Genomic DNA, 17,864 nt, shown 5'->3' with positions numbered 1-17,864 from the left:
AGCCAAAAAACGCATTCACTGAAGAAACACCCAACCAACCTCCCTGTAATGTAGTTCTGAAAATGTGGGTGCTGGCACTCAGCTGTGCTTCCCCATCTCAGTGCTATGGGACATCCCCATACTCCCAAGTTCCCCCCCAGCAGGATGCAGGCTGGGCTGTGATCGATGTCCCATCTCACCCCTGTGGGCTGACCTCCTTCATCCTGCCAGGAGCTCTTATTGGCTCAGACTCTTATCAGCAGCGTCAAGGCACTGCCAGGCAATATCCACCACTGGCTGCGTGTCCCTCATCTCAGTCTCGAAGCCTTCTGTCACCCCGCTCCCTTCGTCACCCCCTGCCACCCTCCCACGCCGCTGACCCCGCAGCCCTTTGTAGCCTCCCTGGCTATCCCAGCTTGCAGGATCCTGCAAGGATCTGGTAATTACCAGCGACAGCTGCCTGCCTCTCCTGTCATAAGTGCCCTTAATGGGACTAGAAACATGTTAATCATTTAGCAAAAGACACCGATTAATGTAGCACGCTGTTAATTACAGCTAAGAAAGCATCTCCCCTGGGGCGACGCCGCGACGGAGAGCCACGGCCTCTGCACCTCCATCACCGCCTCTGCGGCACGGCCGGGCACCCCGCCAGGCCACAGCTCCTTCAGCAAGAGCGAAAGGGAAGGAGGGTTCCTCGGGGAGCCGAAGGCACAGCCTTCATCCTCCGGAGAGGCAGAGGCATCCTAGAAAGCCATCCAAGGGTGTCCAAAATTAATTCTGGCTTCACTGTGCACGGATGCTCCCTGATGCAAGGAGGGGATTTATGGTGACTGCAGGGACCAGGGCACAGAGCTGGAGCAGCCAGAGACAGAAAAGGCACAAGCAAGCAGCGGTTGCTGATTCCCTCCCTCCCCGCTGCAGGAAGGTGGGATGAAACCAGCGCTGGATGCGGAGCAAATCTCCGCCGATCGGGGACGGCCCCGAGAGCCGCGCGCCCGGAGGTCCCTGCGCCGGGACGGAGAGTGAAACGTGCCACTGACAAGACACTAAAGCAAATTGATAGTGAACTGACCAACAAGAAAACATGATATCAGGGAGGTGAATTTATAGCCCATCCTTCAAAGTTATAAAAATGCTTTTGGACTACGTGGAGATTACTCATGTGAAACCCGTCAAGTTATCCTTTCTTCCACATTATTGACAAGAGCTATTAATCTTCTCCCTCAACTTTGGGCCTTTCCCTGCATTCATCTCTCAAGGCGCAGACAAGCCACTCTATCTTGTCAATATAATTACCCATTAAAAAAAGGGTGTAATAGACTATCTAGGGGACCTGAGCCTGTGGGTATGTCCCAGCCCCGCTGCCACCCCCGGCACTGTTCTGCCGCCCCACAGAGGCTGCCGAGCCCAGGGGACACACAGGAGCCAGGACTTGTCCCTTCCCAGCTCCTTGGCTTCCTAGCAGACACCTCAAATCCCAGCCAGGTCCCAGCAAGTAAAATACAACCCGCTGTGATAACACAGGCTGTGGAGGCTGAATTTTCTTTCCAAACATCCCTCTGGCTTGCAGCGAGCAGCGTCAGCCCGGCGCAGTGGGAGAAGCCGGCTCCAGTGCCAAAACTGAGCCGCTGCAGATAAGCAGACGTCTCCGGGGCTGTCTGTCGGGCACCTTGCCCCAGGCCCCAGCTGCTTTTTGCAGACAGGAATTAGGCTGGTGCACAGAGAGGGCAACACGGAGCAGAAAGCTGAGGCTCATTCCTGACATGGAGACAGTAAATCTGCGCCAAACTTGCAGTAGATTAGGGCCACAAAAGGGATGTGACCCCGCTGATTATAATAGCAGGGTCGTGTATCGTTCTACAGGGCTGATAATTAATTTTCAAGTGCGTGATGAGCCTCCCCAGGCACCCCTCAGAGGACGGATGCAGCTATCTTCTCAAGCGGTGGATGAGACGGGATTAGCATCAATTCCCATCACATCGCCGGCACCGGCTTTCGGCAGGAATTAATCAAAATTGCTCACAGTGCTGCTCCGGAGAGCTGGAAGACAGCGTCGCCTCTGAACCTCTGACTCTCATGGGTGCTGGCAGCAGCACCCAGCACCCATTGCTGCGTTTTCAGGCTGGGTGAGCCCATCTGGGGCACAGGGACTGTCCCCCCATGAGGGATGCTCACTGCATACATCTCTGCAACGAGGGCTGGAGCTGCCCTCGCAGCGAGGTTGGCAGTGCCCATTTGGACAGCTGGTGGGTCTGAAGGAAAGCTGAGCAGAGGCATTGCCGGGACATCTCTGCCCACTCAGACCCAGCCTTGGTCAACAGGAACCTTTTATCTTCTTAACTACCAGGTGAACAGTGCAAATCCTCCTCCGTTGGCCTGGCTGGGGCACGCTGTGCTGGAAAACAGCCAGTGCCACAAAAAAAACAACCCCATATTAAGAAGAGACAGGAGAGAAGCAAAACAGAAAGGGAAAAGAATATGAGGAATCACAAATAAAGAAGGAAAATCAAATAAAACCTTCTCCCCCCCAGCCACGTTGCTGCTCTGCGTCTATCCGCAGTCTGGTCAGGCAGAGGTGAGCGCATGGAGAAATCCCCAGCCCTGCTTCAAAGCAGAGTTACCATCCAGCCCTGCTAAATGAAGGCCATTAATTAGCTCTCCTGGAAAAAGATTAGCCCGTAGGGCCTGGGAGCACCCTGCAGTCCCTCTGCGGGTGGGATGTGGGGGGACGCAGCCCTGAGCCGTGCCCCGTCCTCCTGCCCTTGCCACCCCATCAGCCCAGCAAACCCAGGGCTGCTATCGGCTCCTCCATCCCCACCCGCAGCATCCCAGCACCTCCCCGTCTGCATCCCCACGTGTGTGAATTATTAACAAAGCAGAGGCTGGCAGGATCCTTTCCAGCCCGGCCAGCCGGGCACGAGCAGGGCTAGCACCTTGCCCAACCCGGGGGGATCGGGGACACAGCCCAGTAGAGGGAGGTTGGAGGTGGGGAAAGATGCTGAGGAGATCCTACTGCAAAAGCAGCTGGGAGATGGGTCCTGGCCTGACCCCGGTCCCAGCAGGACAGCCTGGGGATGGAGAGCACAGGTCCTGATGGGTGCTGGGGTTGGTCTCGGGGGTAACATGAGCAGTTGCCAGCAGGAATTGCCCCAAAACCTGGTGCCCACCCCAGCCGTTGCCCCTCCGCTTCCTCCCAGCTCTCCCATACATGAACGAGCACTGTGAGCTGTCCTGTGCAGTGGTGGGACCCTTCAGTTTCTTTTTTGGGATACAAAAGCAAGCAAAGCTGGAATTCCTCTGTGCATGTTGGGCTCTACCCAAACTTGAGGCTCATGGGGAAAGTCAGTACAGTTCTCTCTAGAAAACAGCCCCAGACAGGACATTTGCATAAGCCATGCAAAGCAGGAGCACGTAGAACCACACAAGCTGGTTATTGCTTCATCGTGCATTATTTCTCCTCTCCGTTTATCTGCCAAGCAAATGTTCAGGAGATAATTTATTTGCTGACAAATTCAGATAATTTAAAGACAGCTCCTAGGACATTTGCCATATCATGGTTTCAGCTGCCTCCACTAATACCTTGGCCCTGAAATATTGCTTGTTTAAATGCTACATTACTATGAAGATGAAGAGATCAGCAGTTTGCAGGACCTGCTCATGCATTTCCTGGTGTCGGGGATTTCTTGATGCAATCAGGAAAAATGAGGAGCTCTCAGCTACCCAAGGCCATGGGCACAGGCAAGTTGTCTTGCATGCCCTTGCTGCTTACGAAGCTCACACCTATGCATTAGCCACAAGTCTACTTGGGGAAGCTGCAGCACTGGAAATCCCTTGTGGGGACAGAGATGTGTCCCCAAATCATCAGCTGAACATTTGGGGAATGCCTGCAAGGGAGGGGAGGTGGAAGCACCATCCCTCTCATCCTCAGCAGTGGAAGAGGGGAAGAAAAAAAACCCCTTAATGATCAAACTTTCCAGGCACGCCCAGGCCCATCCACCTGCTGGCATGCCACAGCTTCCACAGACATCCCTCCCATGGGAACAGGGGGGACGTGCAAATGTCCCCAGGTCCTGCCACATCACAGCCTGCACGCCACTGTGTCGTTATCTGTCTTCAGCCGGTGCCAAGCAGGCAGTAAATCTCTCCCATCTCTCAGTAAACATGTCACCTCCTTGAGCCTCCAACCATCACCTCGGCAGCAGTGCTGTCAGCAAGACAGATCCCCTGGTCGCCTTGTTTACTGCATTAATCCCTACAAGCCTCTTTTAGCTGGAAATAGCTAAAAATGCACAGTGGGGGTTAGGAAGAGGCTCAGGGGTCCTGGGATCAGGCTCTGCCAGGACAAGGTTCCCTGCCTGGAGCAGCACAGGGGCACATCCACAAAGCAGTTTGCAAGGAGACACGGGCAACGGCCACTCCAGCACGTGCCCTGGGGTGATCACCCCCTCTCCAGGCACCCCTGCACCCTCCCTGCGGGCATGGGCATGCTGAGGCCACAGCCTCAGTGCTGGCTAAGCCAGAGCCATATCCTGACCCTGCACTATTCATTGGCCTCATTTCTCTGCAGCCACCGCAGCTTTTTGACTGCTCAGGTGAGAGAGGAGCTGCCTGTAAGGGAGCAAAGTGGCTTCAGCCTTACATGGGTCAACGGTGCTTCTGCCAAGCATGCGATGGGAAAGAGGCAGTTGTCCAAATGCTGTGAAACAATGCAGAATTCAGCCCCAAATCCCCCAAATCTGCGTCGTTTTGTACCCGCAGAAGACAGGGCCAAGGGAAGGAAGAAGCGTGTGTGAGCAGCCCTGGGAGCTTCGCACAGGAACTGTGCCTCTGCACACACACAAACCAAGCAGGCTCCACACGCTCCCTGGATCATGCACAGCACACAGGGATGCACAAAAACATCTTTGTGCAACACTCCTGTCCACTTTTAAGCGAGGCGCTGCCATCGCAAGGCCAGCAGACACAGGAGTACCCCCACAGGTGAGCAGCTCTGCATCGCCCACGTTCCCCACGCTGCAAAAGTGCTGGCGTTTCTCCAGCTTTCCCCAAATTCCCACCTGGCTTTTTGCTTAGACCAAAAAACCATGCTCATAACTGAGTCCACCACACATTAATTGCCACGTAGCTGCCTTGAGCTGGGGTGGCAGCTCTGGAGCGATAAGGACGTGGCTGAACTGAAAGGCCATAAGGGAAAAATAAGTGAAACTTTTCTAACACCTGCCCTGGGCTCTCTGCCATCACCTTCATGTCCCCGTGCACCCCGTGTGATACGGCACCACATGCCCACGAGCCTCCGCTCGCCCCGACACCCCTATGGCTCTTACTGGTGCACTTCTTGATGCTGCTGCCCTTCTTCAGTGCATGCCGGCTCAGCTTGCAGTGGAAATTTTCCTCCCAAAACTCAGCAAACCAGATGTTTCGGCGGTTGTTGTCCAGCGTCCTGCTGGAGAAGTAGCGGTCGAAACCTGCCCGGGGAAGAGGGGACGGAGGGGATAAATCTCTGGGATGGCAGAGAGATGCTTAACGTGGCCCAGAAGTCTCCAGACAGAGGGGAAGGAGGGTCTTGTGGGTGATGGGGACTAGGGACTCATAAGAGCGTGGTGGGTTTGTGTCCGAGCTGCCACTCAGGCAAAGCTGCAGGCTGGGAAACCCACCTGGGGAAGACCCACTGCAAAACACGGAGTCTTTCACAGCCAAACCCTTGCAGTTAAGGGGATGCCATTGGGGGGGGACCACCGACCCAAGGCGAAGCTGAGGGAACCCACCAAGCGCAGCCCCTTACCTCTGACAGAGACCCGCTTGGGCAGGATGGTGACGGAGCCCTCGGCCACCTCCTCCAGGTGCAGGACCGGGGAGATTTTGGAGCCCCAGCTGTCCGAGCCCATCCAGATGAAGTGTCCTGTCTGATTTGCCCTCTTGGCCGCCTCCAGCACCCTTCTGCAGAGAGAAGCAACAGGCGCTGGCACTCGTTGGCACCACAGGGCCAGGCACTGGTTCGTGTCCAGCCCTAGAAAAGTGGGGACGCTGGCACGGGGCAGGGCTCAGCCCTGTCAGCACCTCCCACACTTGGTCGGCACCAGGCACCATGCACAACCTGGTGAATACAGATACATGAGAGCAAACAATGCTGCTCAGCTCCTGCACCCTCTGTCCTCCCCAGCCCAGGCACACAGGCTGCTTCTCCCACCTCATTTGCATATTTGCTGACTGGTAATTGAATTTCCCCCTTAATTACCCAACATTAGGAAAAAAAAATCAGGTTATGCCGCAGCAGGCAGGAAAAGCAGCAGCACTGGAGAATGCACATTGCTCTCAGCTCCCATCGGCATTGCAAGCCATGAGAGAGAGCCAGTGCGGCCAGTGCCCAGGCTAGAGCTCAACTGGGCTCTGCTGGGCTCAACTGGGCAGCTGAGCAGCAGTGGGGAGCTGGAGATACCATCTGTCCTGCTGAGCATCCCTCATCGTGGCCAGATACTCAGTCCCACATGCTTGCATGTTCCACCGGTGCCAGCCAGTCCAGAAAATCTTAGTAGGTGGATGGGAGCTTTCCTGGATCCGACCCTCCGGGCTCTTTTTCCCCAGGGCTCACTGTCCCCTCAGGGGCTTCTGTAGGTCCACAGCCCCATGGGAGCAGGGCCCAGGGCAGCTTTGTCTCCCCATCTCCCCGTGCAGCGAGGAGGCAGGGTTGTGCCTCACCCCCCGCCATCAGGAGCTGATCATTTCAAGTCCAGATGGTGTTTGAAACATGTAATAAGGGGAAAAAAAAAAAAAACAAACACACATACAAATTGAGCCGAAAGTGGAGACAAGACAGGAAGAGGCAGACGTGCTCTGGGAGCTGCGGGGCCAGCAGGCAGCCGGCTGCTCAGTGCTCAGCCCAGGTTGCCCTGAGCTCCGGGTGCATCCCACCACAGGGAGGTCAGCAAAGCCACGTCCTGCTCCCAGCACAAGCAGCATCTCCAGCTGCCCGCGGTGGCAGCATCTCTCTGGGACACATTCCTGTGAGACCCATCTGAGCCAGGCAGAAATTTGAGCAATATCCATCCCCGGAGCGTCTTGCTCAGCCGCATGGCCCCGCACATTTTGGGAGAGGCCACACATCATCTTCCAGGTTCCGCAGCCCAAGCTGGCACGAGGGTTGGGATCACGGCAGTCTCCATGCCCTGGCTAAACCCACGCTTACCCGGCGCGAGGTGGGTGTGCGTAAACCACCGTTCATGGGATGTAATCCTATTTGGATGGGTAAATGTTTACAAACCCGTTAATGGGGCTTGCCATTTACACAGCGAGGTAAATCCCCCGTTTCTCACCACACACCCGCGTAAATGTCAGGTTTGCAGACATTTCTATTAAGGAAGGAAAAAAGAAACTCAGAGCGTTTGCACATCTGATGTAAACTGATTTAAAATCGCAGTTTACCCACATTTACATAATGTTTGCTGATTAATAAATTAGATACTTAGGAAATCAGGGGTAGTTCCATGTGAATCATTCTGCTCCATAAACAACGGGAGCTGCAAGACATCACTTCGCCTGCAGAGCAGCTCATCACCTCGAAGCGTGGCTGTGTCCCTAGCCCCGCCAGGCAGGCAAGGCAGCAACGGGAGGTCCCCAAAAGGCCCCCCTGGACCCATTCCTCTTCCACGCTGGGGGCTGAGGCTGCACAGCAAAGAGCAAAGCAGAACCGGCGCCTGGATCCTGCCACGGCCAGCGCTCAGCGAGGCCCCACACCAGGGCTGAGCCAGCCCGTGAGCAGTGTGAAGCAGCCGGGTCGTGACAGCAGGGGTTCCCAAAGCCAGCAGAAAGTGGATTTTTCCTCCTTTGAGCTCTGTGTTGCTGTGGTTTGATGGCAGCAACATGCCAGGCAGCCACTCTGAAGTCAGCTCTGGTGGATCCCTGCTGCAGACACGTCCATGCCACGCTGCAAGGTGCATCCTCTCCCCATCACAGACACGTCTGTGCCACGCTGCAAGGTGCATCCTCTCCCCATCACAGACACGTCTGTGCCACGCTGCAAGGTGCATCCTCTCCCCATCACAGACACGTCTGTGCCACGCTGCAAGGTGCATCCTCTCCCCATCATGGACATGTCTGTGCCACACTGCAAGGTGCATCCTCTCCCCATCGCAGACACGCCTGTACCATGCTGCAAAGGCAGCTACATAGGCCCATCTGTTCCATGTTGCAGACACATCTACACCACGTTGCAGACACATCTGCACGCTGCAGGCACGGTTGGCTCCTGCTGCAGTGCCCAGCTCCTGCCATGAGCACCCTGCATCCCATGGCCCGGCCAGCAGCAGGTGTAGAGCACGTGTCGGGCTCGGTGCAGGTGCCCTGAAGTACATTCCCCCCACCAGCCTCCCCTCCCAGTCAGGCTGGCCCCTCCGCACCTGATATCGTCTTCGTTAGCAAAGATGATAACGGCCCGCGCATGGGAGGTCTCCAGGAGGCGGCGGATGATCTTGTCGAACTCTCCCGGCTTGGGCTCCCGTGGGATCTTGACGGACTGGGCCACGCACACCCCGCCTGCAGCAGAGAGAGCCCCAGCACTGAGACACCCCCACCAGTCTCCATCCCCTGGGGACAGCCCCTCTCCCATAGCTCCTCAGCCCCACAACAGGGGCTCACCTACACTCCAGCCACAGTGAGGGGCTCAGCACCGTGCCATGTCCGCAGCCCACTGCCCCCAGAGCCCCCTTCCCACCACCCAGGGCCCTGAGACATGTACTCAACCCTTCCCTTTACGCCTCCACTCCCAGGTCACTGCCTTCACCTCTCCTCTCCCTCACAGCTCAGCCCTTCTTCGCCACCTTTCCTCCCACCCCGCAGCTCCTCTCTGCCTTCCACTCACTCCTCTTAGTACCTGTCACTTCGACCCACAACCACATCATGCCCCAGCCCCCTGACAGACACACGGTCCCATCCCAGAGTCTCAGAGAGGGTTTTCCAGCCAGCTCCAAGCACCAGCCCCTCATCAGCCCAGGACTGGGTTTTGCAAAGGGCCCTGCATGTGCAGTGGTCAAATACTGGCAAAAACAGCCCATGGGAAGAGGAGATGATAGGCTGCAGCCCTGGAACGAGCCCTTCACCCCTGAGACAACAGCCTGGCCCTGCAAAGGGTTTTATTCCCATCCCTGCGGCACCAGCTGAGCTCCCAACTCAGCTTTCCACGGGGCGATTGCAAAAGCAGCTAATTAAAATTAAAAGCGACAAGGGGAAGCTGGCAATTGGAAGAGTCCCCACACATGGCTGCTGGGCTCCCAGCCTCCAGCTCTGAAAAGCCAGAGCTCTCCTGCTCTGGCATTTTTGCAGATGCCAATAAAAAGAGAGATGGGAGAGAAAATTAAACATTGTGGGACCTTCTGGATGTAATTGATGGTCTCAATTTGCATAGTAAATGACACGGCTCATACCTCGCCTGCCACTAAAAGATCCCAGCTTAAGCAAAGGTCAGAGTAATTAGCACATGGTGGCAGGGAGAGATTTCCCAGCTTAGGCCCCTGGAGAGGAGCAGGGGGAGGACGGGATGGGGACAGACATCGAGGCAGAGGCCTCCGGGATGGGATGGTTTGCTCCTTTCCTCAGGGCTGGAGGAAAACTGGAGTAATTTGGCCCCTTGCAACCAAACAACAGAGGGAGGGGGGAGGATCTGATGGGTCCTGAGCAAAGGAGGTTGCAGGGATGGGGATAACAGCATCCCCCAGCGAATACCTGCTGGCCAGGGTAGCATCGCTCACCCCTGGCCCCGTGCAGCCCAGCCACGGAGAGGGGGAGTTTTGGGGTTTTTTTTTTCCCTATGGTAAGAAATTGGGCCAATTTGCTGTTTGTTTCCCATATGGGGAGCCAGATGGATGGAGAGGAGGGAGTTGGATAAACAGACTCCCGGACAGACAGATCAGCCAGGCGAGACGGGCAGCAGCAGGCAGCAGCAGGCAGTGCCGGCAGGACAGGCACGTCCCTGCCTGGGGGGCACTTGGCCCTGGTCACCGCCGAGCCCCGGGCCAGGCCAGGGTGGCACCGGCTGTGCTGCCAGAGACTGCGGCTCCGGCTAAGGAGCTGGTGCAGCTTAATTACAGTTTCCATGGCAATAAAAGGAGAAAAATCCAACAAAAGCAGCAGTTTGCAAACACGAGAACCTTCCAAAAGCCCCGGCGCAGAGTCGGGCAGGTGTGTGCACATGGGAGTGACAGCTCAGGGCTGGCACAAGCGCACTTCCCAGCGTGGCCAGAGCAAACCCAGCTTCCAGACTTTCCTGGGACAGCAGCAAGGCTTTACATGGGGGTCCTCCATGAGTGTTTTATTCCTCTCACCCCAAGCAGCAGCTTTGAGCATCCTGTGGCACTTGCAGGGGCAGCAAGTGGCCCTGGGGGAACTTGTGGCAGGGACAATCTTCTTGTATGCATGGGAAGAGGGGGGGGCAGAGGAGACGGGCCCATAAATAAATAAGAAAAGAGACTAAATCGATGGCAATTCAGAAATGACCAAGTTACTCGGCAGCTCTGTTAAATCAAACTAATGAGGAATGTAACAAAGAAGGGATATGAGCAATTAGGACGTAATGAGGACCTTATTAATGCAGTGGCTGGAGAGCGCAGAGCATGTGAGGGGGAACGTGGCCAGGCCAATGGGGTGGGAAAGCGGGGATGGGGGACCCAAAACAGTGGCTGGACGCTGGGAGAAAACTGTCCCAAGGATGGACATGGATGTCTGCAACCCCTGGCTGCACCACCTGGGTCCTGCAGTTTACTACAGCTCACCAGGGCTCTCCAAGCTTAAAAACAGCACAGACCCAGCGCAGGTAAAAGGCCCTGGAGGGTCTGGGAGCCCCACGTTCCTGCAGCGCCCTCCTCCAGCCCACGCACTGATGCAAACACCACTTAACGTTTTTATCTTCTTAATTAATGAAATCTGCTTAATAATGAAAAAAAGAGGTCAAGAGGGTCAGGGGGAGGTGGCTGGGGTGGGCAGAGCTGCGCGTTTCGGGGCAGCCCCGCTCACCTCCAGCAGCCCAGGCTCTCAGCGCCTGCATTATTCATGGCCCCTGGGCGCCGCAGCGGGAAGGGGGATTTGCCAAGCGATGCTCCTACTGTCTTCGCACAAAAATCCATTTAGTCAAAACACTCCTTTAAAGCAAGAAATCAAAGCGAGAAGGCAGCAGCGATGGGGAGGAGGTGGCTGCTCTCCCTCCTCCAGTGGGACAGCGCAGCATCAATCCCAGACTTGGGCCAGGGTCTGGCTCTGGGAGAGGGCAGGAGGTGAGGAATGGGGATCTCTTTCCTCCTCCAGCTTTGGGAAAGGACCAAAGAGGAGCAGGGATAGTGGAGAAAGCCTCCAGGAGCAGCATCCCACAGCTGGAGACAGGCAGATGATTTAAGGATGCTCAGACACAAGATCCCATGTGTGCCATCCCTACGGATAGCAGCATAGGATGCAGGGCTCTTACAGCAAGAAACAGCTTCAAAAAAACCCAATTTGGACCCATTCCCAAACCTCCCGCAGGCTCAGGCAGCAACCAGGCACCTGGAACTGCAGCCCCAGGGTCCAGGAGCACCCAAAGCTGCTTTTGGCTCCTGGCCTGAGCCCCCGCAGCAGTGGCAGCCCGGTCCCATGGTGGCAGAGCCAACAGCTTTGCAAGGAGGCTGCTGGGAAGAGCCAAGGATGAAATATTCAGCAGCCCACATCCAGGGAAGCGGAGACTGACAGGGAGAGTGAAATGGTGGGGACATAATTACAGGAGGTGGCCATGCGTGCCTGGTGCTGCCGCTTGCAGCCCTTTCTCTGCTGCCTGACAGAGCTCGCCGTAACGAGCCCACTCCGGTTAATAAGCAGCGGTTGTCCCGTCCCACCCAGGCGGGTCTCAACGCAGATGCTCATCAGGGCAAGAGGGAAAACCTCCTGTGCAAAACTGGGATGTGCAGCAAGAGTGGCTCTGCAAAGGGAAGGGTTTGCTGTGGGGCTCATCCTCCAGCAAACAACCCACCCTCCTGCCAGCAGAGCCAGGGCAGCGGGGAGGCGTCTGCACCCGAGTCCCACCTTGGCCCCGGGGGCAACACCACAGGGGTCGGCACCCAGTGCCACCCAACAGCCCCGTGCACCCATCCCGGCTGTGTTAAGCTTGCCTGTGGGTGTATCACCCCCACCCCGGGCAGGGCAAAGCCCTCCAGGAGCAAACCACTGCCTGCACCATCCTCAAGCCCGTGGCCATGTCCCTCCTGCCAGCGTCACCCCCAGCCCGGGGGGCTCTCGGCCTCCACCGGCATCCCTGCAGCTCGTGCCAGCCGCTCGCCGGGAGCCTCGGGGACTCTCCTCATTACGGTGGGGTTAACGCGTGTTGTCAAACACGGGTCAGGGTTTAATCTCCACCATTACAGACTCGGTGGGAGCGCAGCTGCTCTGGGAAGCATGACGCTGAAGTGCCCTCTTGATTGCAGGTAGATAATAAGCTTTTGCTGTCGCTAACGTACACCATCAATCAGGGAGCGCTCTGCAGGGGCTCCCCACAGAGCCGGCGGCTGCCAAGAGCTGGGCGAGCGTGGGCCTGGTGCGTTGGAGAAGGGGGGCCTGGCTCAACCACATTATGAACAGCAATGTGAATGTCCCCCCTACCATGACGTGCTCCCCAGGCACCCTGAGGAGGGGATGGGGCTCTGCACAGCAGCCTTTGGCAAGCAGCACCTGCGCAGCTCCCCTGCATGCTCCTGGCCTCCCCTTCCTAACCCCAGCCATTTAAATGAGATTCCCAAGTTAAGGCTTAATTGGCAAGTGGCAGGCTGCTCCCCTGCCCCGGGATTCATTATTCACATCACTTCAAAGCCTCCAGGAATCGACTCATTAGAGGAGAAGTCATCAGGGACAGGGCTCTGTGCCCTCGTGGAGGCAAAGCTCCTGCACCATCATGGGACTGGTACGCTTTGGTCTAACCACAGAGCACAGAATGCCCTGCACGGGGTGAGGACTTGCATCACCCGTCCATCCATCCATCCATCCATCCATCCATCCATCCATCCATCCATCCACTCACTCACCCACCCACCCACCCATCCATCCATCCGTCCGTCCACCCACCCTCAACACTGCAGCAACAAGTGGCTTTGCAATTTGGGGAAGGCTCCCTACACCCCATGGGTACCCACACACAAGCCGGGCTGGGGGGAGCGGTGTGATGGGGAAACGGCCCTGCACCATGTCACGAGCCAAGGTAAAATGGCAGCACCAGCGAGGCACTCCGGGTCTCAACACACGTGGCTGAAATCTCTCCTTCACTGTGGCAGAGCCCTAATGACAGCAATACCCAAATTATCTGGCATGGAGGCTGCTCCGCTACCAGCTTGGGTGTGCTTGGGGACACCAACCTGCCTTTGTCACCCAAAACCAGCCCCAATGTGTCTCTTGGTGCAGCCAGATCTCAGCTCATCACCTCCCATGCTTCACTGCAAGGTGGGCATCTTGTCCCTTCCCTCCTGGGAATGCAAAGCCCCCCAGATCCCCACATTTTTGCAGTCTGGTCCCACTTTGAGGATGGAAGGTCCCTCCTTGTGTGTCCTGGACTCTGCATCACACATCCCCATCACTGGAGGCTCCTGGCACTTGCCGCCTGCCTCGTCCCTGGAACCGGCTCAAATGCTGCTCTTCAGCGTTTTAAAATCTCATCAGACATTATGAATCTGAGCAATTTGAGCCTGCTTTTCAACTGCCTGCATTGCTGGGATAAATCAATAATTAATGAATTTGCAATGGGGAAAAGAAGGGAAAAAAGCAAGTCTTCAGCTCAAAACTAGGGCCCTGGCCAGGACACTGGGGAGCAGAAAATTCAGGTTTTTCATGTTAGTAAAAACATCACTGTCTGTGTCCATGGGAGGGATCTTCTCTTACAGACCTAATCAGGGACTTGGGTGAGTCAAGCCCCCCAGCTCCTGTAGCCCCCCTGCAGGTGAGCTGCCCGTTGGGCTACGTCTTCTTCCCCCTCACCCTGCTCCAGCCTGGAACCGGGAAGAGCCAGGAGATGCTGGGAATTTTGGGGAGGTTTATAGCAAGATTTTGCAGTCTTTCCCCCACCTACTGCTCTGCAAAGGGAGCATCGCTCTGCAGTCAGAGGCTAAAGTTTATTCTCTGCAGCAGAGATCCCCACTCATCACATGACTCCAGGAGCTGGGGCTTGAAGTGCTAGACAAGTCCTGAAAGCAAAGACACCTTTTCCCTTCATTTATCATAATAATTTATCTCATCCCTCCTAACCCAAGCCCACATCACAGAAAACACCCACACACTGCTTTCACCGATCCCCCAGGGCTGCGTCTCCCATCTCACCCCATCTCGGACTGGACCTCACTGGGAGCTCCCTGGAGCCACCAGCATTTGCCTGGCACGACCCAGCCCAGGTCGCCAGCCCTCAGGCACCCCCCAACAAATATTAAAGAGCAAGATATTGACTCAGGCTGCCTCCAAAGCCCAGGTTTGGGCTGCAAGCCAGAGCCTGTGTGCCAGCCCCAACCACAACTAATAGCTCCTCTTTGCCTGGCCCCGCTCGCTTCCCTCCCTGCTTCCACCACACAAAGGGAGCTCTGCGAGATGTGAAAACAAGGAGTGGAGTTAAGTGGCGAGGGCAGTGGTGCCCAGTAGCCCCAGTGCAGCTCTAGCTCTCCCCAGTCCCAGCCTGCCAGACACTTGGCACCCACCAGCCAACAGCTCGAGGGCAGGGAAGGTTTTTAGGTGGGGAAACTGAGGCATGTCTCACTTCAGGCTGGATTGGGGTACACAGTGTTGACAGTAGCAAAAAGAAAAGAAGCAGTGGGGGAAAAGAAATAGGAAAATAACACAGAAAATGTGGTTTCTTCCTCCGAGGAGCCTGCAAGAGTTTCAGGACCCGAAGTGGTGATGGCAGCAGAGCCTGAGTGACCAGACCTGTCCCTCCGGCTGCTCTAGCCAACACAAAGAGGTGCTGCATCCAGTAAGAGCTGGGGCTAATTTTTGGGCAGGGGGTGAGATGATAGAGACCAGCACAGAAACTCAGGGGATGGGTATAACCATGATTTTGGCCCGTAGGTGCCAGGGACTCTTCCTGAGCCACACTCAGGAAAAGGAAAGGACCTCTCAGAGATGCCCCAGAGGGGACAGAGATGCCACCACCCTCGGTGTTATCAGCCAGAAAACACCTGCAGGAAAAGATTCACCCAAAACCCAGCCTTCCCACAGAGCAGAGACCCTTCAGGCTCTCAGCACTGTGCCACAAAAAAAGGTCCAGCTTTTTGCTGGCTGCTGAACGGAAGGATTTGGCTGGGAAGCTGAGATGCCGGCAGCAAATAACAGCCCTCGGGTGAGCCACGGTAATTGAGTGCTGACTGCACAAGAACAGCTGTCCTGGGGGATGAAAGGGAGCTGGATCGCCAGCCCCACTCTGCAGTACCACTCATCACACCTCGCGGTCACGGGGCTGAAGGTCACTCACTTGAACTCCTGCATGCTTTGCTGGGGGGCGAAATTCAGGGGCAGGTACCCACCAGCATCACCCTCCCGGCCATCCCCGCTGTCCCACAGGGATGGCATCCATGGGACCCAGAGTAATGGCACTCCCCAAGACCAGCAAATAGCCAGGATTAGCAACATCCAGGATTGCACATACAGATCTGCCATAAAGTCATATTCTATGCTTGCTTATGTCTTAAGACTTGGGAGCAGCTTTTTGGGGGTGACATCCTGATGCATCAACCAAAAGTAATGAACCCGGCTAAAACCAGAAAGAGACAGCTATGAATGTCACATGGGGATGAACAAATGCATCACAAATATATATCAGCCTCTTAACTAAAAATATAGAAAACTCAGCGAAGGATAAAACAATAGAGGGGGGAAATGACAGTGTAAAATTGATCCAGACACATGACTAAGGAGTCTTGCGTTTGGCTGGAAATATTACCCTCTTCACAAAACCGAGCACTGCACATTACGACGCATGGCATAACATGCTGCGCTCACCAGCTAAATTACATAAACATAAATCTAATACTTCATCTCCAAGAGCTCCATGACAGCAGAGATGTCAACGCATGCAGAGCCAAAGGGCTGCAGATGCGTCTGTCCATCCACGGAAACGATGCCACGGATCAGGGTCAGGGGAGATGGGGACACTGGGGACGCCCCACTCCTGGCCCTGCTTGCGCCTTGGTGCCAAGGTGTAAATACAGCTGACACCCATTGCGAGTGCAGGATGCTTTGGGGGAGCAGGGTGTTATGGGGGAGCACTCAAAACACTTAAAAATGGCCAATGAAAATTCATCCTTTGCAGACATAACATCTCTGCAATGCTAGCACTCAAAAAACCATCACTCTAGTGAATAAGGACTATCCGGCCAGCGGTGCAACCACCAGCAATCGCCAGGGGCCAACTGCATAATTGCCAGAGTAATTGCAATGTATAAGATATAACAGCCCACCCAGGTCAGTCTGTCTCAGTAGCCCAGGGCCAGCCCCGGCTGCAAAAATAACCTGTCCCCAGAGTGAGTTTCTTCTCCCCTCCACAGCAGAGGGGGTCGGTTTGTGCCTTGAGCAGAAATGCTTTCCATTGCGATGGCAAAGGCTTTAACACGAGGCTTTGCTAAAAATTGAAACTGAAGGTCAAGTTGATAATGCATCAGAAAGCAAACAGCTTGAATGCTAACTGCTAACTACAGCAATGAGCATTATTGCCTGATGGAAATAAAAACTGACTCTGAAGACTCAGGCTTGGCATGAAAAATGAAGCGGAGAGCTCTTCAGGAGGGGAGCAGTGAGATGCTCACCCTGATCCCGGGGTCGGGTGAGAAACCCCCCCGGGCAGAGCCAGCGCTGCCCCTGCCGCTCTCTGACCCATGTGGGCAGGGGCTGGCCCTTTCCCCCGGCATAAATACCCCGGCATGGGTAAACTCCGCCGCTTGACAAACTGCTGGAAAACCCTCAGCAGAGGCCAGATCCTCAACCGAGAGCCCGTTTACATCACTTTGACAGGCTGGAGGCACCTTGAAGCAGCAATAAATCGCAGGACCCTTTATGCTGCCGGAGGAGTGCAAATGAGAGTCAGCCATATACAAACAGGCTATAAAAGAGGAGACAAATCCTTCACCCGTTCCCAGTGGCTCTGCACTGGTGTAAAGATATTTGGTGTCAGCAGAGCCAGTTTCAATGGGGGAAGACAAAAAGGTGAAGCAGGCACAGCCCTGGCTCTTCGTCCCGTCTTGCAGTCACCACCACAGGAGGCAAGGCTGGGGGATTTTCAAATAAAAAAAAAAAAAAAAAATTAAAAAAAAAAAAAAGAAAAAAAAGAAAAAGCATGTTCTTGGTCCAACCACACCGTATTCCTGGCTGCAGAGCTATCTTCCAAGGGCAAAGCAGCGTGGCTGACCCCCGGCGCTCCCTCCCCGGGGAGGTGCTTTAGGGAGCAGCTCAGAACTCCCCCAGGCACCCAAGCAAGAGCCGCTGCCCCGGGGCCCCGCGCTCGAGCTGATATACGGTGGCTCTTATAAATAAACGTATTCCTGCAGCGCGAGCAGGGAAGCAGCGTTACTGCTGATAACGCACGGGCTGCACTTACGCCGCTGTTATACCGCAATTACAGTGGAATTATGCTTTTTGATAACTAAATTATCACTAATGCACATAATCGTTGGGTTATGTGGATACACAAATTACAGGACTGCCTCAGCCCCAGATTAATACGCGTGCATTTCTACTCCATGTACACTCGTTTACTCTGCAATTACGCTGTCATATCATTAACCATCTGGTTATAGGAATTCACGGTAACCACAGGTATCTCAAAAAAAGTGCTCGTGTTGCAGTGGGACCACCAGTCATGACAACTGCTCCTTACTGGTGCTTAATGGAGGAGGAACGTGGGTTCAAATCGTGCC

At 55.4% G+C, this 17,864-nt stretch overlaps 1 protein-coding gene across 8 annotated transcripts in view; it reads right to left on the bottom strand.

Annotated features, from left to right (window-relative positions):
• Nucleotides 1–17,864, bottom strand: part of GRM4 (glutamate metabotropic receptor 4) — a 51,593-nt gene that overhangs the window by 13,156 nt on the left and 20,573 nt on the right. For 7 of the 8 annotated variants that reach the window (XM_074893766.1, XM_074893767.1, XM_074893768.1 and 4 more), the window contains exons 4-6: nucleotides 8,373–8,508; nucleotides 5,762–5,916; nucleotides 5,304–5,444 (exon numbers count right to left, since the gene is read on the bottom strand). In XM_074893766.1, coding sequence (XP_074749867.1) covers nucleotides 5,304–5,444; nucleotides 5,762–5,916; nucleotides 8,373–8,508 — 432 coding nt within the window. Of the gene's footprint in view, nucleotides 1–5,303; nucleotides 5,445–5,761; nucleotides 5,917–6,764; nucleotides 7,077–8,372; nucleotides 8,509–17,864 lie in introns of those variants that run through there. The other variant, XM_074893771.1, reaches the window with a different exon arrangement.

This window comes from Strix uralensis, chromosome 24 (assembly GCF_047716275.1).
Source record: "Strix uralensis isolate ZFMK-TIS-50842 chromosome 24, bStrUra1, whole genome shotgun sequence".
Taxonomy (NCBI): domain Eukaryota; kingdom Metazoa; phylum Chordata; class Aves; order Strigiformes; family Strigidae; genus Strix; species Strix uralensis.
The sequence above is the reverse complement of the archived record's forward strand: the minus strand, read 5'-3'. Positions and strand labels throughout refer to the sequence as shown.